General features: G+C 52.4%; 1 protein-coding gene across 5 annotated transcripts; it reads right to left on the reverse strand.

The window, feature by feature from the left end:
* Positions 1–5,647: 5,647 nt before the first annotated feature.
* Positions 5,648–27,033, reverse strand: ZNF71 (zinc finger protein 71). 5 transcript variants are annotated; one of them, XM_045440282.1, is made up of 4 exons: positions 26,753–27,033; positions 22,268–22,334; positions 14,591–14,717; positions 5,648–8,354 (listed from the first exon to the last, which is right to left on the reverse strand). In XM_045440282.1, the coding sequence occupies exons 2-4, from the start codon at positions 22,298–22,300 to the stop codon at positions 6,898–6,900; spliced, it is 1,617 nt and encodes a 538-aa protein (XP_045296238.1). In that variant the 5' UTR covers positions 22,301–22,334; positions 26,753–27,033; the 3' UTR covers positions 5,648–6,897. The 5 variants fall into 5 exon arrangements, with proteins under 5 accessions (XP_045296238.1, XP_045296239.1, XP_045296240.1 ...); XM_045440283.1 differs by lacking the exon at positions 26,753–27,033 and adding an exon at positions 26,630–26,701; XM_045440284.1 differs by lacking the exon at positions 14,591–14,717.

The following is a 27,033-nucleotide window of genomic DNA, read 5'->3' on the forward strand; positions in this document are numbered from 1 at the left end:
AATAGTACTCTAGATATGAATTATTTATTTATTAATAAATATTTTATTATTGATAATAGAGCACTATTATGTTTATTTACTATTTATTGTTGACAATAATAGAGCACAATCATCATTAATAAAATAATAGAAATTTATTAAGGTTGTGGATGACGTAGGTATTGGATAACCATGTGCTTAACTCAAAAGGCTTCATGATCACAAGAATTCCATCCAGCGTGGTAGGGTTGGCGGAGAGAGTAGTGGTTAGTCTGCAATTTGAGAGAGGATTGTTCTTCTCCCGTACTTCCAAAACTTCCAAGAGATTCCCGGCTTTGCCTGGGAAGGCTCGCCGCCACCACCCCCCCCCCCCTCACTGGGTTTCTGCAGAATGAGCCTCCTTCTACCCCATCTCTGAGGTGGTGGCTTGGGGCCCAGTCTCCTGCTCTGACCATTCCCAGGCCAGGAATCCGGGGCGGTGAGGGGCAGTCGGCTCATCCAGCAGACCCCTTCCTCAGATTCTGGGGCACGTGTGCTGGGTTCCTGAGGTTCTGACAGGGTTCCCAACAGTAGGGCAGTGTCTAGGCACGTGAGGGCAGAGGGGCCACCCCCACTCTGGCCTGATTGTCCTGGGGCTGCAGCTTGGCCAGAGGCCAGCAGGGAGCCCTGTCCAGTCACCATGGTGAGGCTGAGTGACCGTGGCTTTTATTTCCTGACGCTTTGACATCTTGGGGCCTTGATGACGCTGGAGAGACTGCCCCCTCCCAGACCTAGCTAATTCCTAGAGACAGGAAACGACTCATCCGTAAATACGCTTTCCAAACACCAATCAACCCATCCAGAGCCCCCACCCCAGGAAGCTTCTCCATCAGGCTCTCACGCTCCAGCCGCCATCGGCCTGCCCTCCTTCCCCAGGGCAGGTACCAGACAGTTCTGCAGCACCCACGTGCCCTGCAGCCATGACATGATTCAAACCAGGAGATCCTAAACCTGCTCACCCTGCCTCCCCCCTTCCTTCCTGTGGGACTAAGGAACACAAGCCACATCCAGGTCTCCAGGAGCCACATCAGGTCTGGAATGGAATGGGCTGGGGCCTGAGAAGACTAACTCGCTTATCCACAGTCCAGCTGGCTAGCGTTTATTGCGTGCCATCCCTGACTCATTCATACAGCAAACATTTATGGAGTGCCCACTGTGTACCAGGCACTGTTATAAGTCCTGGGGAAACAACAGTGAGCAAAACAGACGAAGTCAAAGCTCTGCCCTCATTCCTGTGAAGACAGATGACCAATAAAATCAGTACTCAGACAGACTGTGGTCTGTGCAATGGAGGAGCACGAGGCCATGGACGGAGCTACAATTTCAAAGAGGGAAGTCAGTAAGGTGATGTTTCAGCAGGGACCTCGTGTCATTCAGGCTCCTCCAGAAAAACAAGCCCTATCTTATTATACATGTATATCATATTATATATACACGTATATCATATTATATATACACATGTATATCATATTATATATATAAACGCATATCATATATATACACATGTATATCATATTATACATACACACGTATATCATATTATATATATACATGTATATCATATTATATATATACACGTTTAACATTATATATACATGTATATCGTATGATACATATCTTTATATACCATGTATTTTATTACATATCATATATATCCTATCATATCTCATTGTATATGTATCTTATATATACTTCTAAAAGTATCTTATTTTAGGGGAGCCTGGGTGGCTCAGTCAGTTAAGCTTATGACTTCGGCTCAGGTTATGATCTCACAGTTCATCAGTTCGAGCCTCACAATGGGCTCTGCTAACAGCTTGGAGCCTGGAGCCTGCTTCAGATTCTGTGTCTCCCTCTCTCTCTGCCCTCCCCCACTCTCTCTCTCTCAAAAATTAAAAAAAATTTAAAAATAATCTTATTTTATAACTATTATACATATATTACAAAAAATGTATAATGTACATTATATAGTATATAGTTATAGTAATTATAGTATAATTACATAACTATATATTATATGTGTATTACATGTGTGTAATATTTAAGTATAAATTTATATATTAAATATGAGTATAAAAACATCCGCTTCTGGGTACCAGATGAGTGGGGATTTGCCTAACACCAAAACAATGTGTCCTACAATTTGACTCAACTGTCTACCCGGAGGCAACATCAGATCCCACAGGTTAAGGGCTCGGCCCACAAGACAGCCCCCCGCCCCACGGTTTCAGATGCCATTCACAAGTGCACACTGTCACCTGCCCTTCTGACTGGGTGACTCAGTCAGTTCAGCTTCTGACTCTTGATTTCCACTCGGGTCACGATCTCATGGTGGATGGGTTCGAGATCCATCAGCACAGAGCCTGTTTGGGATTCTCTCTGCCCCTCCCCTGCATGCGCTCGCTCTCTCTCTCTCTCTCTCTCTCAAAATAAATAAATAAACTTAAAACAAAAAGTTCCACATCCCTATCCTTGGGTTTGGTTCATGTGTTAGAGGGGCTCACGGAACTCAGGAGCATTTCACTCACTAGGTTACGGGTTTATTCTAAAAGGATGTGATACAGGATGCAGATGAAAAGCCACATGAAGACGTACACAGGGCGGGGTCTGGGAGGCTCCTGTGGAGTTGGGGTGTCACCTCCTGGTATGTGGATGTGGCCACCGACCTGGCAGCTCTGTGAATGCTGTGTCTTGGGATTTTATGGAGGCTGCCTCACGTAGGCATGGTCAATCATTAACTTCATTTCCAGCCCTCTCCCCTCGCTAGAGAATGGGTTGGGGGAGGGGTGGTGCTGAAAATCCCAACCTTCTTAAAAAAATTTTTTTGTTAATGTTTATTTCTGAGACAGAGAGATAGAGCATGAGTGGGGGAGGGGCAGAGAGAGAGGGAGACACAGAATCCAAGGCAGGCTCCAGGCTCTGGGCGGTCAGCACAGAGCCCGACGCGGGGCTCGAACTCACAAACCATGAGATCATGACCCGAGCCGAAGTCGGTCGCTCAGCTGACTGAGCCACCCAGACGCCCCTGAAAATCCCAACCTTCTAATCATGGCCTGGTCTTTCCGTGACCAGCCCTCCAGGGGCCCACCCAGAGTCACCGCATTAGAACAGGAGACACTGCTATCACCCAGGAGATTCGAATTGATTTAGGGGCTCTGTGCCAGGAACCAGGGGCAGAGACAAATATATACAAATTGTTTCTACTATCTCTCCAGGGGGCACAAACCATTCAGTCTACAGCACTGTTTTCCATCATGTATTTTACGAATGAGGAAAATGAGGCACAGAGAGGTTAAGAAACTTGCCCAAAGTCACACAGCAAGGTCAGAGTCTGGATCTGAACCCAGGCAGGCAGCCTGGCTTTGGAGCCTCTGTCCCTGTTGGCTCCAGTCTTCTGCCCCCTTCCTTCATTCGTGGAGTGAGGGCCTCGTGTCTCGCTGCAGGGGTGGCAGTGACAGCAGGTACTTGCTACATTACGGAGTCCTACCTGCCAGGTGCCGTTCTAAATTTTTACAGGTATTAACTCATTTTCACTGACTCAGGAAATTTGTGTAAAATGATACAAAAAATACTACTTGTCTTCCTGTTGGGGGTCGGTGAAGGCCGCAGGAATGGGGGTCCTGCCTGAGACAGCCCCACGCCCAGCCCCTCACGCCCAGGCGGTGTGATCTCACTGCAGCCTCTGAGCGTCTCTGAGCCTCGGCGCCCCCATCTGCCACCTGGACGGTGTGGGGAGGACACCAGCGTGGTGTCAGGCCCAGGGTGCGTGCTAAGCGCTCTAGCCGTCATATTGTGTCCCCTCACCCCTCACGCAAAAACGGTGTTGAACTTCCCATCCGTCTTCTGGGCCCTTCACGGGGAGTCTTCACCTGTCTGCCTAAACCTCTCCTGAGCAGCCTGGCTGGCCACCCGGTCTGGGCCGGCCTCAGCCCCGGCGGGCTCTCCTGCTCTGCACTCCTCTGCTCCTCTACCTCACCCCTGCTGCCCCGTGGCTCTTGAATGTAAGCTCCACCACGCACGAGCCTTATCCGGGCTCAGCGTGGCCCCCGTCCCACGCCCGGGGGACGTAGAATGAGTGCCCACCGGGGCCTGACAGCCCCCATGGGGCCTGTCTCTGTCCCCGGCCTCAGTGTCCCCCATCCCGTCCCAGTTTCACGGACAAGGTGGCAGTGAGTGAAAGGGGAGCCACCGCCCCTTCTCGCCTCACCCCTCCACTCCCTGATGTCCTGGGAGAACTGGGAGCATGGAGCAGGGAGACATGGATGGCCTCATCTCAGCAGTACAGTGAAGGTGCCAACGGAGTGTGAACCCGGGACGGTGCCGGCGGCGGAAGGGAAGGAAGCCCCCGGGCGTGGGGACGACCGCTGCTGGCTCCGGCCGCCAGACACCCAGCCCCTCCGCACCCAGCAGGACAGGCTTCCGTGTGCCCCTTCCTGACACACTGAGAGGCCACTGCCCAGCTGGCACGCAGATGGGAGGGGAGCCAGCCACCAGCAGAATCCCAGCGGGAGCCACGAGGGCCATGTCTGGTCCCGCTCCGAAGGGCAGACCTGCCTCAGAGCGGCGTCTCCCGGGCTGCTGGCTGGAACACGTGTCCCCAGACGGACCTAGCTGACCACTTGGGGTGGGACCCGGTTCATTTTCTTTGTAGGAGAGAGAGACAGAGATAGAGGGGAGCTTTGTTCTCGGAGGCCCTGTGTTGTCGGGTCCGCTCGCGATGCCTGAACGGCAGCCCCGGAGGCCTCACTGCCCCGTTTCAGGCTGCGGCAGCTGCAGTCAGGGCTCGGTCCCCATCCAGCCACCGTTCACGCTTGTCATCGCTCGCCACAGGGCCTCTGCACGCGCTGCTGTGGATTTCTGTCACCAGGGACAGCTGTGCCCCACGCCTCCCAGCCACCGTCGTACAGATGCCAGGCATGAAGTGTGAGGATAGGAACAAGCAGGCGCGAGGCTGAGTCTCAGCTATGGGGGGAGAGGGGGGCCCTCCGACAGGCCCCATGCTGCCCTGCGTCAGGGTTAATGGGAGGATGGAAGACGGAGGCGACTGAGGGCCCTCCTGGTGACCACGGCAGGGACAGCACTTCCTGAAGGAAACGTCCCCTGCTGCAGCGCGGCCTCACTCTAAGGATGAGTGCCAGGGAGGCCATGAGATTGTAAGCCCCGTGACCCCCCAGGGCTAACGACATGGGGCCGCCTTCTCTGCTCACCTCCCCACTTACCCCAGAGTGAGGTCTGGATGGAAGGACACCATGTCCACATCAAAGACACACAGCGCTCAGGCCCATCCGGGCTCCTTGCTGCCACTAGGACGAGGGCAAGACCCAGACCCAGGCCAAGCAGCATATGCCATTTCTCTGGTCACAGGAGTCAGTTTGTGGGGGAGTCTGACAGAACGGAGCTCACGGTGTGTGTCACTGATTGCCAGAGCCCTGTCTCCACCCAGACGGCCGGCACAGGAAGGGCGAGCCAGACAACCAGAGCACCAGAGCTGCGGTTCCAATGCCACACCTGGAACAAACCCACCCTGATGCCCACCCGGCTGCCAGACACCCGAAAACCTGTCCGCCTTGATTACGTGCTCCCGAGCAGTTGCGTTTCCTACTCACGACACAAAGTGTGTACTGATAGAAAATGATCTCTCAAAGTGAGTTGTTTATTCTTTGCAGACACCGTCAAGAAGTGTAGGACGTTCGGAAACACCAGGACATTTGGGGCAAGTGGCATCGAATGTTAAAAGGAAAAAGGGCAGCATCAAAGTCCCCCGAGAAAGGAGACCCTGGGGGAGCTCTTCACGTAAACAAAGCATCAGGTCAGCCTTAGGAGACTCACTTGGAGCTACCTTCAAATTCGACTGCAAAAAACAGCTATAAAAACAGGCAGTCTGTGTTCAGAAATGCGTACTGACTAAAGCCAGTTAAGTATTTAAACCTGAATCACCTGCCCTCCCCCTCTCCCCACAAGCAGGAGACTGATTTTGATGGCGGAACTGGTTCCTGTATCTTCTGAACCCGACGACTGTTTAAAATGACACTGGTCTCTCAGGGCGCCTGGGTGGCTCAGCCAGTTGAGCATCCGACTTAATTTGGGCTCAGGTCATGATCTCACCGTTGATGAGATCCAGGCCTGTGTTCGGCTCTTTGTTGACAGCGTGGAGCCTGCTTGGGATGCTCTCTGTGCCCCTCCCCCACTCTCTCCCTCTCTCTCTCAATAAATAAACATTTTTTAAAAATTACACTTTTAAAAGTTTTATTGTAAAAAAACCCTAAACGACCACTATGAGAAACTTCAGCATCCCAAGTGCTTACTATTATTTGCTGACTCTGAAAACCACCTCCTCCCTGTCACACAGCTTGTCAGCTTCTGCCGCGTTAGTGGCTTGGGGACAGACAGAGGGATGGAGGGGAGCGGGGCTCTGGCTTCCACCCCAGGAGGAAACTCAGGAGGGTGCCCACCTGGCATCTGCACGAGATCTAGGGTCCCAAAATGTCCACATTCACTTATGGAGCCCACCTCCCCCTCTCAGCCCCCTCCTCCAGAGTGTCCCCCCCCCCCCCCGGGACACGAAGTGCTCTGTCCCAGCCCTTACAGTCCACTCCCACGGCCTAGAACCCTGATGCCCCGGTTCCTGGGGCTCCCGTGAGTGTCCAGCCACAGCGACCCTGACCATGTTCCTAAGCACATTAGACACGGAGGGACTGGCTTCCTCCTTCGGCCCTGTGGGTGCCCCGTAGCAAAAGGACCTGTGCACAAGTCCCCATTCGTAAGGCCCGCCTGGGGCGCGCTACCCGGGGGCTCCCGCGTCTGCACCGCCCGTGCTGGGGGCTCAGCCTCCCCCCCCCCCCCAAGGCAGGTCCGGGGACCAGGCGCCCCCCACGCCTCCCCCTAGGTGTGGATCCTCAGGTGGCGCGTGAGGTTGGTGTTCCGGCTGAAGGTTTTCCCGCACTCGCCGCACCTGTAGGGCTTCTCGCCGGTGTGGATGCGCTGGTGGACGGTGAGCGAGGAGTTCTTGATGAAGGCCTTGCCGCACTGGGCGCAGCGGTACGGCTTCTCACCCGTGTGGATGCGCTGGTGCTCGATGAGGTAGGCGCTCTGGCTGAAGGCCTTGCCGCACTCGCCGCACGCGTACGGCTTCTCGCCGGTGTGGCCAGTCTGGTGCACGAGCAGGGACGAGCGGCCCGTGAAGTGCTTCCTGCACACGGAGCACTCGTACGGCTTCTCGCCCGTGTGCACCCGCCGGTGCTGCGTGAGCGACGAGTTCTTGCTGAAGGCCTTGCCACACGCGTTGCACTCGAAGGGCTTGACCCCGATGTGGAAGCGCTGGTGCTGGATCAGGTAGGAGCTCTGGCTGAAGGCCTTGCCGCACTCGCCGCACACGTACGGCTTCTCGCCCGTGTGGTTCCGCCGGTGCAGCGTCAGCGACGAGCTCTTGTTGAAGGCCTTGCCGCAGTCCCCGCAGCGGAACGGCTTCTCGCCCGTGTGCGTGCGCCGGTGCTCGGTCAGGTGCATGTTCTGGCTGAAGGCGCGCCCGCACTCGGCGCACGCGTACGGCTTCTCGCCCGTGTGCGTGCGCCGATGCACGGTCAGGTGCATGTTCTGGCTGAAGGCCTTGCCGCAGTCCCCGCACGCGTACGGCCGCTCGCCCGTGTGCACGCGCTCGTGCTGCGCCAGGGACGAGGTCTTGCGAAAGGCCTTCCCGCACGCGGCGCACGCGTACGGCTTCTCGCCCGTGTGCGTGCGCTGGTGCACGGTCAGGTTCATGCGCTGGCTGAAAGCCTTGCCGCAGTCCCCGCAGCGGTACGGCTTCTCCCCGGTGTGGACCCTGCGGTGGATGGTGAGGGACGAGCGCTCGATGAAGTGCTTCCCGCACTCGTCACACTCGAAGGGCCTCTCCCCGGTGTGGGTCCTCCGATGCTTCACGAGGGACGAGCTGCGGCTGAAGGCCTTGCCGCACGTGGCGCACGCGTAAGGCTTCTCCTCTGCGTCCAGTCTGGAGGGCTGGCTGAGGTCTGCGCCGAGCACCACACGCGGCTGGGACCCTGCTTCCCCCGGACCCGCCGATGGTGGCGGGCGCAGGCTGGAGCTTTGGGGGGTGAGGACCTGAGGTTCCCGACGACACTCGGGGGCGAGCTCCTGAGAAACCTCCGACCGCCCCAGGCAGGTCCTGGCGCCCCCCTGCTGCCTCCTCTCCACCCAGTCACCCAGGGTCCACGCGCCTTCAAAGGCCAGGCCGCAGGCACCATTTCTCGTGGGTCCCTCGGCCACCGCCCCGACGGATGGCCTGTGTTCCGCAACGTCCTCCTTTGGACCTGATTCCTTCATTTCAGGTCTAGACTCCAAGTCTGGGGGAGGGGAGAGAGAAGACAAGACACATGGAGTTAACAAGGCTGGGAGCAAGGACGTTCCAGAGCGCGGGATGGGCAGGTGACCTCGGAGACCGCCCTGCCGAGCGCAAGGGCAGCGATGAGAGGGCCGCAAAGGTGGTCGGAAGAAGCAGAGCCCACGTGAGGCGGAGGGGGGTGGAGGGGACAGGGCCTGTCCCTTCGGGGGAGCGGAGACAAGGGTGGCCCAGCCCGCACACAGGAGCTCAGAGGAGAGCCGCCTGTACAGAAACGACAGGAGGTACCAGGCTTGGACCGAGCGGATCAGCTCGAGGAAACCCGAACAAGTTCTGCAATGGGCTCCTTGCTTCCAGGGACCACCCCGAACACCCCCAACCGCGGAGGCTTCTCAAAGCATCAGGCGTTGTTAGAAACGCTAAGGTGACAGCTGACATTTATGGGGGTGTGCTGCTTGTCCTCTATCCCCCCCCCCACCTGCCAGCCAAGCTCCGCCCTTCCCTGCCCTTCCCCCCTCCTCCGCTGCCCAGACCCTCGCGCCTCTGCCCATCCTCCCCTCCCCCCTCCCCGGAATCACAGCCCCGCTGCGGCTCGAGTGCCCGCCTACATGTACCCTGTTGGTTTCTAAATCTCTATTTCCAGTCCAGGGGACTCTCCTGAGTTCCAGACTGTGTATCAGGGTCCAACGGCTTCATTCCCAACATGCAGAAGCTGTGAGATCTTCTTCACACAACAATCTCCACGTGGAGCCCTCCTTCCCAGGAGGCGGCAAGACCCAGCAGGGGAGGAGCAGCTGATCCCGCTCTCCCACTTGAACCCCCACCTAGCCCGCAACCCCTGGAGTCTGAGACCCCTCCCCTAAATCATGCCACCCGGCTGTGCCACACGGCAGTCCGGAATTCAGGGTCTTCTATATGCTGATGCCTCCCCCATTTACCCGTCCAGCCCACACTCTGAGCTCTGCTGGAATATTCGAAAGCCTACCTGGTGTCCCCCCCCCGGGGTTACTGCAAATCTAGTGCATCTGATTGGGGCCCCTGCCCCTCCAAGCACAATGATAAAAAGAAAGGCTCATCAAAGAGACTTAGCAAGTAAGTGAGACACAGAAGAACCAGTACTGTGGGAATCCAGTGACGTGAGGTTCCCGGGGGCATTACGTCCACAGAGACAGACAGCAGACGGCGCCAGGGGCTGGGGGCTGGGGGAGGGGGAGAGGGAGTTGGCGCTTAAAGGGCACAGAGTTCCAGTTCTGCCCGGAGAAAAGAGTTCTATGGATGGATGATGGCGGCAGCAGATCAGTGTGAATGTACCTAATACCACCAAACTGTACGCCTAAAAACTGTTAAAACGGTAAACTTTATGTATGTCTTACCACAACAGAAAATAAAATAAAATAAAGTAAAATAAAATGGAATTGAATTGAATGAAACAAAAAATGAAATGAAATTAAAAAATAAAAAAACATGAAATGAAATAAAATGAAATAAAATAAAATGGAATGGAATGGAATAAAACGAAATAAAAAATAAAATAACATGAAATAAAATAACGAAATGAAATAAAATAATGAAATGAAATTTAATAAAATAAAATAAAATAAAATAAAATAAAATAAAATAAAATAAAATAAAATGGAATTGAATTGAATGAAACAAAAAATGAAATGAAATTAAAAAATAAAAAAACATGAAATGAAATAACGTGAAATGAAATAAAATGAAATAAAATAAAATGGAATGGAATGGAATAAAACGAAATAAAAAATAAAATAACATGAAATAAAATAACGAAATGAAATAAAATAATGAAATGAAATTTAATAAAATAAAATAAAATAAAATAAAATAAAATAAAATAAAATAGATGTGGCAGTCATCCTTGATTCGCTCCTTCCCTCCCACCCTCCAGACTGTTCACAAGAGCCACTGGAACGTGCACAACAGACTGGACCGGATCCAATCTCGCGTCGCCCCTGCCCGCGATCCAGTTAGGCACCCTGGATTTCTTGCCTGAATGCGGCAAGACCCGCCACCCGCAGCCCTCCGCAATGCATTCTCCACTCAGCAGCAAGAGGATATTCTTAGGAGTCCGACCACACCGTCCAGCGCCTTCCTGGTATGCTGACACGTGAAGCCAACGCCTTCCCCGACCTACAGGGTCCTTGGGACGGAGCCAGGGCCCCCTCTCCTGAGCCGTCCCCCACTCTCCAACCCCTGCTCACTTGCTGGCAGCCACACTTGCCCTCTCGTTCCCGTTTTACTCCCTGCCAAGTTCTTCCTGCCTCAGGGCCTTTACATGTGCCGCTGCCCCACCCTTCCCACTGGTGCTCATCCTTCAGCCCTCAGCGAACACTTCTCCACAGGGAGGTCTTTCCTGTCCATCCTGCGGTGGAAAGGAAGACTCCTCCTGCTAGTCTCTTGCCGGTTTGGTTGTGGGCACTCGTCATGGTCTATGGCAACTTTTGTCTGTCCCTGGACCTGCTGATTGCCAGCGCCCCCCCCACCCCAACCCCACTGTGGAAAGTGAGCTTGTCTGGCCCAGCTCCTGCGGCAGTGCCTGGCACACAGAAGGTATCAGATGCACATTCACTGGGCACCTGCAGTGCTAAGCAATCGGCTTGTATCGTTCCATGTGACCCTGACCACCACATGCGACTTAGGTACTCTTAAGATTGTGCCCATTTTACAGAAGAGGACATGGAGGCTCTGAGAAGGAAGTCACATACTCAAGGCCACAGAGCACTAGAGGCAGAGCTGGGATCCAAGTGGTCTGCTCCCAGAGCGGTAGCCCCCAATGAGTCACTGTTTTGCTGTGAGTTGTCTTCCTCTCCCAGCGGGAAGGATTTGAGAAATACTTAAGGTAGAGGAATGATTGTGGTTTGGTCACCTTGGGGTGTGGCGTGATGCTGAGATGTTTGGGCAGAGTGTGGCACGGGACGTGACGACCGTGGTGGTGGGGGGAGGGTAATGGTGGATTTCGGGGGTGGGGGGGCGCGATGGGGTCTGAGACATGCTGGGACAGCAGCTGGCTGTGGCTACAAGCTCACAGCGGGCGGAGGGTCAGCTGTGAGAATAGCTGAAAGTCTTCTGCAGCCAATACTCCGCTCTGAGCCATGACAAGCTGTGAATGCACAGCTCGACGGCAACCAGATGAACCCAACCTGCCACCGGGCATTTCACCAAAGAGACTGGCAGGGAGCAAAGTGCTGATGATGCGTGGCTGGTGGACACAGGCATTCTTGCCTACCGTCGAGGAAATGCTAACAGCGTCTGCTGAGGTCACTCTGGCAAACAGCCGCTAATGTGCAAAATGCTATTTGTTCCTTTTGGTCTAAATATGGATGTACTGTTTTTTGTGGGTTTTTTTTTTTCGTGTGGTACTCGATTTCTTGTCCTTCAGTTTGTTTTCCTGTATTCTGGATTTCTACGATTGTTTCTGATCACAAAGTAATCCACACTTGTCAGTAAAACACCAAACATCAAAAAATAACATAAAACGGAAACCTCCTGCGATCTCTTCTGTCTGCGTTAACTGTTCGGTGTGTACTTTTAAAGGACTTTTTCCCCAGTGCCTACCTTCTTATTATATTTTATTTTTTAATGTTTATGTATTTATTTTGAGAGAGGGAAAGCACAAGCAGGGGAGGGGCAGAGGTTGAGATGGAGAGAATCCCAAGCAGGCTCCGCACGATCGGTGGAGAACTCACGAACCATGAGATCATGGCCTGACCTGAAATCAACAGTCGGATGCTCAACTGACTGAGCCACCCAGGTGGTCCTACGATCACCCAGTTTACTCACGGGAAAGGCTGCAGGCTGCAGCACCGAGGAGTAAACTGAGGCAGAGCCCAGCAGACCCCCTGAGCAGAGAGAGTGCTTTGGAGATCTGCAAGGTCCTCTCTGCAGCATCAGATTACAGATCACAACATGCATACATGGAAACTACCCACACTCGCGGAAGAACCCAAAAGGATTTGAAAGCAGTACCCAGAGCCCGTCAGGGCTGGGCACAGAACCTTCTCACAGCAGCCAGCCAGGTAACCCACACCATCGAATTCACGGGCAGCGGGCAGGGCACTCAGGGGGTTGTGGGGACAGCACGCCATCTAGACTGAGCACAGGTCATAACGGCAGAAAGTGAGAGCAGGTCAAATGACACGGGGTTGGTGTCAAAACAGATACAGATGAAGGACACAGAACAGAAGGACACAAAACAGACCACACACGTGCACACGGACAGCTGATTTTTGACAAACACGCAAAGGCAATGCAGTGGAGAAAATTCAGTGGAAATGTTTCAGTGGAACAGTTCAGCCTTCTTAACAAAGCCCGTGGAACAAGTGGATACTCTCAACGACCAAACTGAGCTTCAATGAACACTTTGCATCATTACAAAAATTAACTCTCTAGGGATCCCAGAAGAAAACACAAAACCTAAAAACCCTACGACTTACGGAAGAGAACCTTTGTGGCCTGTGACAGGCAAAGATTTCGTAGATATGGTCCCAAAAGCATGATCCTCGAGGAAAATGATTGATAAACTGGACTTCGTCAAGTTAAAAACCTCTGCTCTTCAACAATTAGTTGACTGTGGGGCCCTTGGACACCTGCATTCAACAGTGACGTCAGGCCCCTTTCCTACACGGTTCACAAAAACTCACTCAAAATGGACCAACAACCTAAACAAAGAGCCGAAACTATAAAAGTCTTAGAAGAAAACACAGGAAGGAATCTTAGCGGCTTGGGTTGGGCAATGGTCTCATAGGACACCAAAAGCATGGAAGATCCCCAAGAAAGGCTAAAATAACAAAGATTGCACATCCAAAAGTTTGACAGATCACGGAGTAGCCGGAACTCCTAAGCACGGAAATGTGAAATGGCACCAACCGCTTTGCAAAGAACGTCTGGCGGTTTCCTGAAAGGTCGGGACACATCATTGCGTGGTTCAACTGTTCTCCTGGTGTTTGCTCAAGAGAAAGGAAAACACAGGTCCTCGGTGAAAGCTGTCTGCACGGGTTCACAGCAGCTCTATTTCTATCAGCCCAGAATCGGAGACAGCGCAGATGTTCGCCAACAAGCGAAGGGACACGCAGACTGTGTTCTATCCAGGGAGTAGACGGTTACTCGGCAATTAAGAGGAGTGAACTACTTGTACACGCAACATGGCGAACCTCAAAATACTTCTGCTGAGTGCAAGGAATCAGACCAAAAAGACTACTTGCTGTATCAGTGCATCTATATAAAGTTGCAGAATGCGCAGATCAAACCAAAATGCCGTAAGGCTGCCCACGGAACGGAGGTGCGTGCAGAAAGCACTGGCAGGTGCTGGAAATGGGTAATGGATATGTTCGTCATCTGGACCGTGGTCATGCCTTCCCCCCGGGTGTAGACGGGTGTCAGGATGCATCCAATTGTTCGCTTTAAAAAAGTGCAGTTAACTGTAGGTCAATTATACTTCACAAAAGCCATAAAAGAAGTGACAACATATTCTAGTTCTGAAAATTAGTGGGTTTTTTTTAACCTAACACTATTATCAAGGGACATCTTTCCACGTCAGCGTCTACAGAGAGCCCTCATCTTTGAAGAGCTGTGTGGTCTCCATCCCACTGGTATAATGGGGTATGTTTAGCCAGTCTTGGGTAGGTAGGCATTTAGGCCTTTTATCCTTTTCCTCCTATGTAAAACTTTGCACACTTACAGGGAGATCTCTTACAGGGAGATCGCTAAAGACAGAACTGTTAAAAATGTGGTTGATAACGCCAAACTGTCCTCTAAAAGAGCTGTCCCAACTTTATGCTCCTAAAACAAGAAAGTCCTTTTCCCTACACTCTCATAATACAGGCTATCTTCATTCTTTTTCATCTCTGTGTACCTCATGGGCAAAAACTAGATTTCTTTGACTTGATTTGTATTTATTTCTCTGACTATTGGTAAGCTTTAAAATTTTTTTATCAAGTGTAATTTTGTATATTTCTACATTCATGAACTGCCAGCTCATAGGTTTGGTCTACCTTCCTATCATCCTTTTTCTTGTTTTATTCTTGTTTACTCCTAGGAGCTCTTTATATAATTATAATCCTTTGGCCATTATACAGGTGGTAAATATTATTCCCCCATTACCTGTCAACTTTATTTTTTTCTTTGAGTCATTTAAACTTCCTACATAGTCAAATCTGTCCATCTTTTTTCTTATTTCTTTGCAGGCCGGCAGTGAGAAATTCAGCAAGGCTGCCCCCTTACCCAGAGAAACCAGGTTCCTGTAGTTCTCCAGCATCACATCTCTGTACAGGTCCTTCTGGGCAGGCTCCAGCTGCTGCCACTCCTCCTGCGTGAAGTCCACGGCCACGTCCCTGAATGTCACTGATTCCTGTAAGAGGAAACCCACAACCGCTCACCGCAGGGCCCTGCTCACAGAGGTCTGGAGAAATGGCCGGAAAAGCCAAGAGGATTTAGGGAAGGCAGACAAATCTGGAGTGATTTCAACAAGGTTCGGAGTTCTGAAGGGACCAACTGCTCAGTGTCCTTGGTGCCTACTTCTATTGGGATGGTCCTCGGACAGAGAAACAAAACAAACGTAAGACTGTTTAGAGCGGAAAGTGACACACTTGAGAAGCAGAGAAGGAACCAAAGGTATGATGACCGTAACCCTGTGAATCGCCCTGTGCATGAGTTGCCCGTCAAAGGCAGAATCCTAGATGGGATCCAGTGGTTCAACAAACTGTCCTGAGCCCCTACGGAGCTGCAGGCACTGAGCTGGGTGCTGGGCAGGAGCCATGGAAAGTTCAAGAACCAGGTCCTCGTGGACGAGGCAGGAACACACACGGGACGGACCGGCCATCTGCTCAATACCACTGTGAAGGTATGAACGAGATCCTCCAGGAACCTGAGCAAAGGCAGCCTGAGGGGGTGTCCAGGGAGATTTCGGAAAGTTGACACCAAATGTGGTCTGAGGGGACAGTTAGTGGTTGGGTCCGTGGGAGGAGATTCTGGAGGGGGGAGGGGCTGGGATGAAGACCTGAGGCTAAAAGGCAGATGGGCCCAGGGCGGGGGACGGGGGGGAAGTTCACGGGGTGGAAGCCTCAGGGCCTTCCCAGCTGATGCCGTGAGCCCCGTGGATATAACGAATATCCCATAGCATGGGAGGTAACGACGGGGGCGAGGTAACGACGGGGGCGATGGTGGCCATCACAACGGTGACAAGACCTATCACTTGTTATGCAGACGCTACGGGCCGGGTCCCATTCGAAGTGCTTGTTATAGGTCGAGTTCTGCCCACCCCCAAGTCCTAACCCCCAGCATCCCCGAATGGGACGTCATTTGGAACTAGAGACAGTGCAGTTGTAATTAGTTAGGAGGAAATCATACTGGGGGGGGGGGGGGGGGGCGGGCCTTAAACCTCCAGGACTCGCATCCTTATAAAAAAGGGAAATTCAGACCCGCACGGGCACACAGGGAGAACACTCTGTGAAGTGCCCTTATGCTGCCACAAGCCAAGACCTACCAGCGGCCAGAAGGGAGGCCCGGAACGCATCCTTCCCTAAGACCTTCGGAGGAAGCACGGCCCTGCCGACACCATGACCTTGTGGCCTCCGTCCTCCAGGACCATGAGGACACACAGGTACGTGGTTTAAGCCCCCCCCGTCTGGGGTCGCTTTTCTTACGGCAGCCTTAGCAAACCAACACATCCGTGTTGCTCTCTGTGATCCCCAGTGCTTTGTACCATGCCTGGCATACAGTAGGCACTCACTAAGTAGCTCCTGAATGAATCCATGGATCAGTGAGTAAGGAGGGCATGAGGACTGAGGAAGTTAATCCACGTCTGAGGCTCAGAACATTGCACGTATACAGTAAGTGCTCAAACACCGTCAGCCACCGTTACTGCCGCCCACTCGTCCTCGACTCTCTCCTCGGTCCTCTGAGCACCTCTGCCGGCTGGACAGTGAGAGACCCTCTCCGCGGGCCACTCCCTTCATTGTCCCGAGTGCCTGCCCGGTGCCAGGGCTCACGCCGTGCCCCCCATCTCAGTCTCAGCGGCCCCCACCACTTGACGTGGAAGCAGCATAACCCGGTGGTTATGGGTTTGGACTTGGGAGCCGGGTGGCCTGCAGTGAAATCCTGGCTCTGCCCCTTCCTGTGTGTCCTTGGGCTGTGTGTCCTTGGGCTACTGTCTTAACCCTTCTGTGTCTTGTTTGTTCAGCAGGCTTCAGAACAACAATGTTCCCCACCCCCCATACTGGTCACGAACTTCAGAACAACAATGTCCCCCCGATAGCGATCATGGACTTCAGAACAACAATACCCCCCCGCCCCGTAGTGGTCACGAACTTCAGAACAACAATGTCCCCCCACATAGTGGTCACAAACTTCCAAACAGCAATGTCCTCCCCCCCGTAGTGGTCACGAACTTCAGAACAACAATGCCCCCCCCCATAGTGGTCACGAACTTCAGACCAACAATGTCCCCCCCTATAGTGGCCACAAACTTCCGAACAGCAATGTCCCCCCCCCGTAGTGGTCACGAACTTCAGAACAACAATGTCCCCCCCTCCATAGTGGTCACAAACTTCAGAACAACAATGTCCCCCCCTGTAGTGATCACGAACTTCAGAACAACAATGCCCCCCCCATAGTGGTCACCAACTTCAGAACAACAATGTCCCCCCTCATTAGTGATCACGGACTTCAGAACAACAATGTCCCCCCCACCCCGTAGTGGTCACAAACTTCAGAACAACAATGTCCCCCCCCCCCCCGTAGTGGTCACCAACTTCAGAACAACAATGTCCGCCCCCGTAGTGGTCACGGACTTCAGAACAACAATGTCCCCACCCCATAGTGGTCACGAACTTCAGAACAACAATGTCCCCCCCCCCCCCGTAGTGGTCACGAACTTCAGAACAACAATGTCCCCCCTCATTAGTGATCACGGACTTCAGAACAACAATGTCCCCCCCTCCGTACTGGTCATGGGCGTTAAGCGAGGTAATGTACGTATGCTTCCGGCACAGTCTGGTACAGCTAAGTATGTGCCTGGTTCATGTCAACTTTTGCTATCATCATCTGATTAATTTTGGCATTTCATATATATATATATATATATTCTCTATATATTTAGTATTAATAGTGATTATTATCATTGTAAAACTACTATTTGATTCTTTGAACTAATAGGACCTTTGGCCAGTCCTAATAATAATTCCTTCTTTATTTTTTTAATTTATTTGTAAGTGTTTATTCATTTATTTTATTTTATTTTTTTTTGAGAGGGACAGAGCGTGCATGGGGGGGTAAGGCGCAGAGAGAGAAAGAGAATCTCAAGCAGGCTCCGCACTGTGCGTGCAGAGCCTGATGCGGTTCTCGATCCCATGAACCGTGAGATCAGGACCTGAGCTGAAATCAAGAGTCGGACACTTAACAATCTGAGCCACCCAGGTGCCCCAAAAATTCCTTCTTTAAAAACCCCTGCTTTATTGAGGTACGGATGACATACAAAAAGCTGTGGATATTAATTAAGTTTGGAAAGTACACACCCACGTAATCACCACCGCAATCAAGGCCATAAACTTATCCATCACTTCTAAAAGTTTCCTCCTTCCCCTTTAAAACGTGTTTTATTTTTTAATATAATAATCCCTTCAGAAAGTCTTCCCTAAACATGTTCCATCTCAACTCACTCACTAGGTAAACTCTTTTTCAAGCAGGTCCCACACACCCAGCCTGGGCTGGGGGTGCACAAAAATGCTTGAAGCCAAAATGGACAGTCTTGAAGTTTTGGACCCTACACCTTACAGCAAAGGATGCTGGGAGGGCAGACAGCAGGGGATCGAGGAGACTTCCCCTAGAACTGAGGCTTAACCCCCCAACACGCACAAGCTGTTGCAGTCCTCCTAGGTAACGCAGGTAAAAGAAATCAAGACAACCACCCTGGACCAGTTATAAACGAAGACATCACGTGCGGCTGCTTTGGGAAACAGTCCGACAGTTCCCTAGATGGTTAAACAGAATCATCACATGAGGCCGCAATCCTACTCCTGGGTATATACGCTGGAGAAATGCAGACACGGGTGCAAACCAAAGACTTGGAATGTTCACTGCAGCATGACTGAGAATGACCAGACAGCGGAAACAACCCAAATGTCCATCACCCGCAGGATGGGGAAATAAAATGTGTTTTTTCTAGCCACACAGTGGAGTATTACTCACCCATGAAAAGGAAGGAAGTGCTAGCCTGTGCTACCTGAAGGAACCTCAAAATCAGGATGCTGAGGGGCGCCTGGGGGGCTCAGTCAGTTGACTGTGTGACTCTTGACTTGGGCTCAGGTCATGATCTCGCAGTTCATGAGTTCAGGCCCTGCATCTGGGCTCCGTGCTGTCAGTGTGGAGCCTGCCTGGGATTCTCTCTCTGCCCCTCCCCTGCTGGTGCTCTCTCAAGTAAATAAACATTAAAAAACAATCATGATGCTGAAAGGCAGATACAGAAGACCATACAACGTGTGATTTCATTTACATGGAATGTGTCGGATATGAAACTTCATGGAGACAGAAAGCAGATTCGCGGCTGCCAGGGGCAGGGGGCCGGTGGAGGAAAGTGGGAGTAACTGGTAATGGGGCACACACTTCCCGTTTGCATTATGGACAGGGTTTTTTTTCACATTTATTTATTTTTGAGAAAGAGAGAGAGAGAGAGAGAGAGAGAGAGAAAAGGAGCAGGGGAGGGACAGGGAGAGAGGGAGACACAGAATCCGAAGCCGGCTCCAGGGTCCGAGCTGTCAGCACAGAGCCCAACACGGGGCTCAAACCCACGAACTGTGAGATCATGACCTGAGCCGAAGTCGGACGCTTAACCGACTGAGCCACCCAGGCGCCCCCGTTTTTTGTTTTTAATCCAGTTTTAACAAAAATGGGACAGATTTTTTCAAGTTTATTTATTTTAAAAGGCAGAGAGAGTGTGTGCACGCATGTGTAAGAGTGAGGGAGGGGCAGAGAGAAAGGGAGGGTGAAAGAGAATCCCAAGCTGGGTCTGAGCTGTCAGTGTGAAGCCCGATGCGGGGCTCGAACCCATGAACCATGAGATCATGACCTGAACCAAAATCAAGAATCAGATGCTTAATTGACTGAGCCACCCAGGTGCCCCGAGACAGATTTGGTTTTAAACATTTGAAGCTCTTTTGTATTTTAAAATTATAGAATAAATTAAGAAACATGGGGTGCCTGGGTGGCTCAGTCGGTTAAGCATCCGACTGCGGCTCAAGTCGTGATCTCGCCATTCGTGGGTTCGAGCCCAACGTCAGGTTTGGTGCTGACCGCTCAGAGCCTGGAGCCTGCTTCAGATTCTGTGTCTCCCTCTCTCTTTGCCCATTCCCCAGTCCCACTCTGTCTCTGTCTCTGTCTCAAAAATAAGTGAATATTAAAAGAAACAAAAAACAAAAAAGCAAGCCTGGGAAGAATACCCCCCCCACACACACACACACATACACATACCTGTTTAAAATTGCAAGAATACAGCAAGTCCTGTAGGCTGACTATAGCACAAGACAGATAATTCCCCCGCCTGCAGAAATAGCTAATAACATTTTCTGGAAATAAAGCCTCAGTAATAACACAAACAATGCTACTCAGAAAGAGCCCGTGGGACACCTTCTGCCACCACCTATCACACTCAAGGTTTGTACCACTTGTCACTTATACCTAAAATGCAGAACGTTAACTTCTGACGAAGGCCAGCCTGCCCAGGGGAGGCCTCTCCTCTGTCCTGTGGGGAACACATTCTGCCACCACGGGTTGGGGACTCATGGAAGGCCTCAGAAGTATCCAACCACGGATTCCCCGGATTCCTCTCCAAGAAATCGCTCCTGAGAAATCGCACAAGATGCAGGGCAAGACTTCTGCCCAGCCATGTCCCCCCTGACATTATCTGTAACCATGCGTAACTGGAGACAGATACACATCCTACAACAGGGCAACCACTGAGGAAGCCAGCTACAGCCCTTAGAGAAAATCCTCACATAGACATTGAAGTTGATGTTACAGGCTGTTCTGAACCACACAGAGAAATGCTTAGGATGAAATCTTTGACGAAAAAAAAAACAGGATATAAAAACTGCTTAGCCAGGGTGGTTCTTATTTTTGAAAAACACCACGTGTGCAGGGAGAGAAAGGCTCACAAACATTCCAGAGAGGTTCTCTCCTGGGGTAAGATCACAGGTCATGCAGACTGTCTTAGCTGTGTTCTTCTGGATCTTTCTAAGCCTTTTATAATGATCATGAATGTCATTACCTACCAGAAATTTTCTTTGATTTTTATCATAGACTATTTACAGCATCAAAAAATTACTAAAAAAAAGAAATCAAAGTCACTGGATGAACATTTAGGTACAACGATAATGCAAGCAAACAAGTGATGTGTGTAAAGTTTATGAAGTTTCAAAACAAGGGAAATCCTTTTTCTTTAAAGTTTATTTTATTTTTTGAGAGAGAGAGAGAGCGTGCGCAGAGAAGGGGCAGAGACAGAGGGAGAAAGAGAGAATCCCAAGCAGGCTCCACACCCTCGGTGCATGGGCTGCTTGGGGCTCAAACTCCCAAAACCGTGAGATCCTGACCCGAGCGGAAACCAAGAGTCAGACGCTTAACCCACTGAGCCACACAGGCGCCCTCGGAAATCCTTATTGATTAAAGTTGGATGGGGGAAAAAATACCAATATTAAAACCGCAAAGCCAATACTTCGTCAGTTTTTAAAAAGAACCATCAGAGGGGCTCCTGGGTGGCTCAGTCGGTTAAGCGTCCAACTTCAGCTCAGGTCATGATCTCACGGTTCGTGGGTTCGAGCCCTGCGTCAGGCTCTCTGCTGACAGCACGGAGCCTGCTTGGGATTCTCACTCTACCTCTCTCTCTGTCCCTCCTCTGCTTGTGCTCTCTCTCTCTCACAAATAAGTAAATAAACATTAAAAAGAAGAGTAATCGGGGCGCCTGGGTGGCGCAGTCGGTTAGGCGTCCGACTTCAGCCAGGTCACGATCTCGCGGTCCGTGAGTTCGAGCCCCGCGTCGGGCTCTGGGCTGATGGCTCGGAGCCTGGAGCCTGTTTCCGATTCTGTGTCTCCCTCTCTCTCTGCCCCTCCCCCGTTCATGCTCTGTCTCTCTCTGTCCCAAAAATGAATAAACGTTGAAAAAAAATTAAAAAAAAAAAAAAAGAGTAATCAGAATAAATGAATACACAAATATCCATATGGTTATCTGTGGGTAGAGGGACTATGTATGGGTGAATTATACTGTCTTACCTATAGTTTATGGGTTCTTCCTGTTTTCTAGAAGGAGCATTTATTTATATGCTATTTTTTTAATTATGAAATATCTCTGGCATAAAAAGAAGTTTGGAGAAAAATACAACAGCCACACACATACCCCCTTCTAAAGCATAAAGCACAGTTAGCGGGAGCCACAGACGCCCAGGTACCCCTACCCCTCCAGGGTCATCCCTGCTCTCCCTGAAGGTGACCGCTGTCTTCGACGTGCAGCCTTGTTCCAGCCCGTGTCCTTCACCACGCGTGTGGATGCTCAAAAGGGACATTCACACATGTGGGACGGTGCTGCCCAGGGGCCTTTGTCACACTGGATGTGATGTGTTTAAACCACCACTCCCCAGGCGCCCATCAGTGTCTCCAGAAAGCCCTGAGGACAGAGCTGGTCACCCCCAAGCTGGCCCGTCCCCCTCGGCCGACCAAAGCCAGTGTCGCAGGGCAGGCAAGAGGCTGCTGGGCCCAGAAAGGGCCGAGCAGAGAGGAGCATCAGCCATGCACACCACCCCATCCTCGGGGCAGACACAGCCCTCAGGAGACAGGGCCGAGTATGTGAGCCCTGCAGGGGCCCTGCCCTCTGGCCTTAGCCTCTGGAATGCAGTGCGAGAGGGCCACATGACTCACCAGGGCCTCGTCAGTCAGCAGCTGGGTGGCCATCCCTCCAGCGCCCAGGGTGACAGGAACGGGCCGACTGTGGTTGGGAGAGAGACAGTGAGGGTACAGTGAGAGACCAGAGACCAGGCCTGGGCCTGCTTCACAGTGCAGACAGGACACGTACCCAGCAGGAAGCAGACAAGGAGGGACACACACACACACACACACACACACACACACACACACACCAATAACAAATGCTAACCACACTTCCTGCATGCAAGGGCCCGGACACACGTCTCTCCTTCAATCCTAACGCTCCTCAAGGTGAGTCCTATTTCCACCCCATTTCACAGATGAGAAAACTGAGGCCCGAGAGCTAAGCCACGTGCCCAAGATTCCACAGGGAATGGAGCTGGGCAGGGTACGTCCAGGTCCACCCACGTGCTCGCTGCCTCTCGAAGGCACACCCGGACACCCACCCGCAGCCACTCACCCAGCATGAGTGTGCGAGTGTCCGAGCGCTGGTCTGGGGCCCCACTCCCCACCCCTGGGGGAGCTTCCCCACATTTCGTGGAGTAACTGTGAGTTCAACTGACACACACACAGAAGGAACCGGAGCCTTACAGCTCACGGTAAGAGCTCCGGACATATCAGCGGTTATTACTGCTGTGGGTCCAGTGGGAAGCCGTCAGCTTTGTTTCAATGGGTCTCCTTTTTTACAGCAATGCCCCGCTTCCGTTTACGGCAGTCGCACAGAATGCCCTTTGAAACGCAGCTGATTTAAGTAAAATAAATAAATAAAACTTAAAAACCAGTGAGCCAATTTAAATAAAAGACAAAGTTTTACCTTGGACAGGTGGCACAGGTTAGGGCAAATTCTTGGGAGTTTAGGGTATGTTGGTTCACTCTTGGTTCCATGGTGACCTGCCAGGACTTGCATGCCTCCCGTGGTGGGGAGCTCGCTACCTATGTTGCCAATACCTCTGAACAGAAACACGTTTCTTTTTTTTTTTTTTTTTTTTTTAATTTTTTTTTTTTTTTTCAACGTTTATTTACTTTTGGGACAGAGAGAGACAGAGCATGAACGGGGGAGGGGCAGAGAGAGAGGGAGACACAGAATCGGAAACAGGCTCCAGGCTCTGAGCCATCAGCCCAGAGCCTGACGTGGGGCTCGAACTCACGGACGGCGAGATCGTGACCTGGCTGAAGTCGGACGCTTAACCGACTGCGCCACCCAGGCGCCCCTAACTAGGGATGTTTATTATTATTCAGAACACACATCCCTAGGCCCCTGTCCAGACACTCTGCATCAAACCACGTGGGATGGGGCTCCAGAACCATAATTTCCGAACGGAATTACTAAAGTGTGTAATTTCCAAACGAAATTCTTAAGGTGTAAGAACCACAAAGACAAAGAAGGGTCTTTTTGAGGCCAAATGGCCCCCCACTTTCACAAGCAAAAATTTGTGATTTTAACTACGCAGGTCACACATAAGGACAGGCTGGCAGAAACCTTTAGAATACCAGTTCTCCCCCGGGGGGTGATTTTGGCCCCAAGGAGACATTGGGCAACACCTGGAGACATTTGTAGGTGCCACCATTTGGGGGCACATGACGCCATGAGCATTTGGTGGGTGGAGACCAAGGATGCTGTTCAGTCACCGCACGAGACGAACGTCAACGGTGTGGAGGCTCAGAATCCCCACCGTTGATCACAAAGGCGTGGGCACAGGTCTCTTACGACCCACGACCCACGTCCGCAAACTCCATAGCACGGAGTCTGGCCTACAGCAAGCCCTCAAGAAAAACGTCCTCCAGCTTAAAACTCTCCAATGGTTTCCCACAGCATCAGAGATCATCCGCAGTCTTCCCACGCAGCCCAGACCTCGAACACTTGGCCCCAGGCACGTCGGCCTTCTCATGTGCCTCCCTCTTCAGAAATGCTCATCCCGTGGCTAGCTCCTTCCCACGGTCACCTGCTTGGAGAAGTCCCCCACCCCCAGACCCCTGAGATCAAGTGGCAACACTCTCCCCGCCCTTGTACCACGTTCTTACAGCAGACATCATTAATGACAACTGTCTTTTCAAAAAGTTGTTCTCGGGGTGCCTGGGTGGCTCAGTCCGTTAAACGTCTGACTTTGGCTCACGTCATGATATTGCGGTCCATGAGTTCGAGCCCCAAGTCAGGCTCTGTACTGACAGTTCGGAGCCTGGAGCCTGCTTTGGGTTCTGTGTCTCCCTCTCTCTCTGCCCCTCCTCTGCTCATGCTCTGTCTCTCTCTCTCAAAAATAAACATTAAAAAAAAAAAAAAAAAAAAAAAGGCAGCACATGTGGGTGGGTGTGCTCCCGTGTGTCATTTCTGAGCCCTGGGGCAAGACCAGGGAATGAAAGACACCAGGTGGCGCCTTGAGGGGACCAAGTGGGAATGAGAAGGAGTTGTGCATTTTTTCCTTTGTATTCTTTTGTTTCCCTGGATGCAGTATCAAGGTCATCGTTTTTGAAACACAATTTAATTTTCCAAAAGGTATTCTTTCTGCACTGGCAGTCTCTGGCTCCCATCCCCATACTGTGAGGTCAACCACACTGGCTCGTCTGGCTGGACAGGGACGTAACCAGACCCAATTCACCCCAGAGGCACAGCGAGCCGAGGGGCCCTGATATCAAAAAAGGCGAATCTAATCCAACCCAGATTATATTTGTCCTTACGGCAGTGGAATCACAAACTGTAATTTTTCAAAAAAAATTTTAAAGGAGCCCCCAAAGTCACAGTGGCCCTGTAAGGTGACTTGTCCAGGGGGCTGGTGACGGCTGAACCCAGTGTGGCCCAGGGTCCGTGCTTCCGCAAAGCCGGTGGCTCCCTCTTTCCTCCTCTTCCTCTCAGCTTTCTGGCATTTCCTTCCTTCCATTGTTCCTAGGGGACAATCCCATGGGGAAAAATCATGGAACTTTGTCTCAGATGAGTCCAAAGGAAAAAAGAATTTCCCATTTGTCTGTTGATTGAGCACGGGGGCTCTGAGACCCGGATGACCGGGTGTAGAGCTGGATGACTGACTTAGTCTGAGCTCGGTTTCCCCATCTGTAAAATGATGATGATGACGGCTCCCACCTCAGAGTTCTGGAAGGCCTATAAAGGAGGCAGTCCCTGCAAAGTGCCCAGAACACGTTCCCTGAACAAATGAAGCCCTGGTCAGGATGGGGCAGGGGTTTCGGACTCCCCTTTAAGATGGGCCTGGGGGGGCGCCTGGGTGGCGCAGTCGGTTAAGCGTCCGACTTCAGCCAGGTCACGATCTCGCGGTCCGTGAGTTCGAGCCCCGCGTCGGGCTCTGGGCTGATGGCTCAGAGCCTGGAGCCTGTTTCCGATTCTGTGTCTCCCTCTCTCTCTGCCCCTCCCCCGTTCATGCTCTGTCTCTCTCTGTCCCAAAAATAAATAAACGTTGAAAAAAAAAATTTAAGAAAAAAAAAGATGGGCCTGGGGAGGAGGGAGGAGAAGAAAGAGCAACCCTCCTTAGCCCCACATGCTGTCACCCACACACTTTGTGGTCCACAGGCTCCCAGCCCCTCCAGAGCCTTCCAAGGGCCAGACAAGGCAGTGAGGGCGTGCAAGGAGCTGGGGAATCTGGTGGCCCCAGGCTAGGTCCCCCTGTCCAGCCACACACGGTCTCTCACACAAGCTTTTGGGAGGAGCACATCCGGACATACCCACACACACACACCTAGGAACGTCAAAGCCTAGACACAGGTGGACACACACGCACACACACACACGTGAAGGCAGTGACGGAGGGGGGGCCTCAGAGAGACGCATGGAGACAGGTCCACAGGCAAAGCCTAGACACAGGTGGGCAACCGATGGCACCTTCACAGAGACACTCTGGCCATACTGATAAAGGCAGACAGGTACAGGTGGACAGGACAGTGACCCCCTCCCCCCCCCATTAGAGGCAGGCCAGGACTCAACACTGGTGGGTACCCTGAGAGGCCACCGTAGGGAGGTGCACGCGAGCACATACACACACGCACACGCAGGCACGTATACACGCACACACCACGCACACGGTGCACACACATGCACACTGCGCTCACACGCAGGCACACTACGCACACGGTGCACACACGTAGCCACAAAGTACACGCACACCGCACGCACAGACGTGCAGATGCACACACGAGTACACACACATGCACACCGTGCGCGCACACATGCACACGCACCGAGAGGCGAGGCCACAGGAGGCCGCCCAGACTCACACTGACTTGCACACGCGCTACAGCCACACAGACGCGCCCCCTTTCCGGTCAGACCTCCCCACTCCCACCACAGCCCTCAAATACCGTCCCGGTGCCAGCACACCCTCCTGAGTCCGCATGCCCCCTGCCCTCGCCCCTCACCTCGGCCCACAGGTCCCCTCCCCGGGCGAGGGTCGGTCCCGGTCTGGGGAGCGCGCAGGGGCCCCGCCCCCTCTCCTCCCGCCTCGCCCCTCCCCTCCCCGCCCCGCCCGCAGCGGGACTCACCCGCGCAGCTCCGCCAGGACAATGACCCGCGCCCGCGGGGCCCGCCCGGCCGCACTGAGCCTGCGCGGAAGGGCGGACTACACTACCCAGAGGCCCGCGCACCACCGCCTCCGTCAGGCCTTGCGCTGGAGCCGAGCGGAGCCGAGCCCATCCGAGACCCCATAGCGCCCCTCCACCTCCCGGAGGTCCCAGCAGCAACGCGCCAAAAGGCTGCGGTGCGGCTGCGGGTGGGAGGAACGAGGAAGAGGGCGGGGCGGGAGCGAGGGGGGAAAGGGAGGAGG

Source organism: Leopardus geoffroyi, chromosome E2 (genome assembly GCF_018350155.1).
Source record: "Leopardus geoffroyi isolate Oge1 chromosome E2, O.geoffroyi_Oge1_pat1.0, whole genome shotgun sequence".
NCBI classification, from domain to species: Eukaryota; Metazoa; Chordata; class Mammalia; order Carnivora; family Felidae; genus Leopardus; species Leopardus geoffroyi.

Excerpts from the sequence above, each read along its gene's own strand:
- ZNF71 (XM_045440282.1), bottom strand. The coding sequence starts at position 22,300 with ATGGCCACCCAGCTGCTGACTGACGAGGCCCTG. Across the intron at positions 14,718-22,267 it reads TGCTGACTGACGAGGCCCTG|GAATCAGTGACATTCAGGGA; the intron begins GTGAGTCATGTG and ends TTCCTCTTACAG. Across the intron at positions 8,355-14,590 it reads CAGGAACCTGGTTTCTCTGG|ACTTGGAGTCTAGACCTGAA; the intron begins GTAAGGGGGCAG and ends CCCCTCCCCCAG.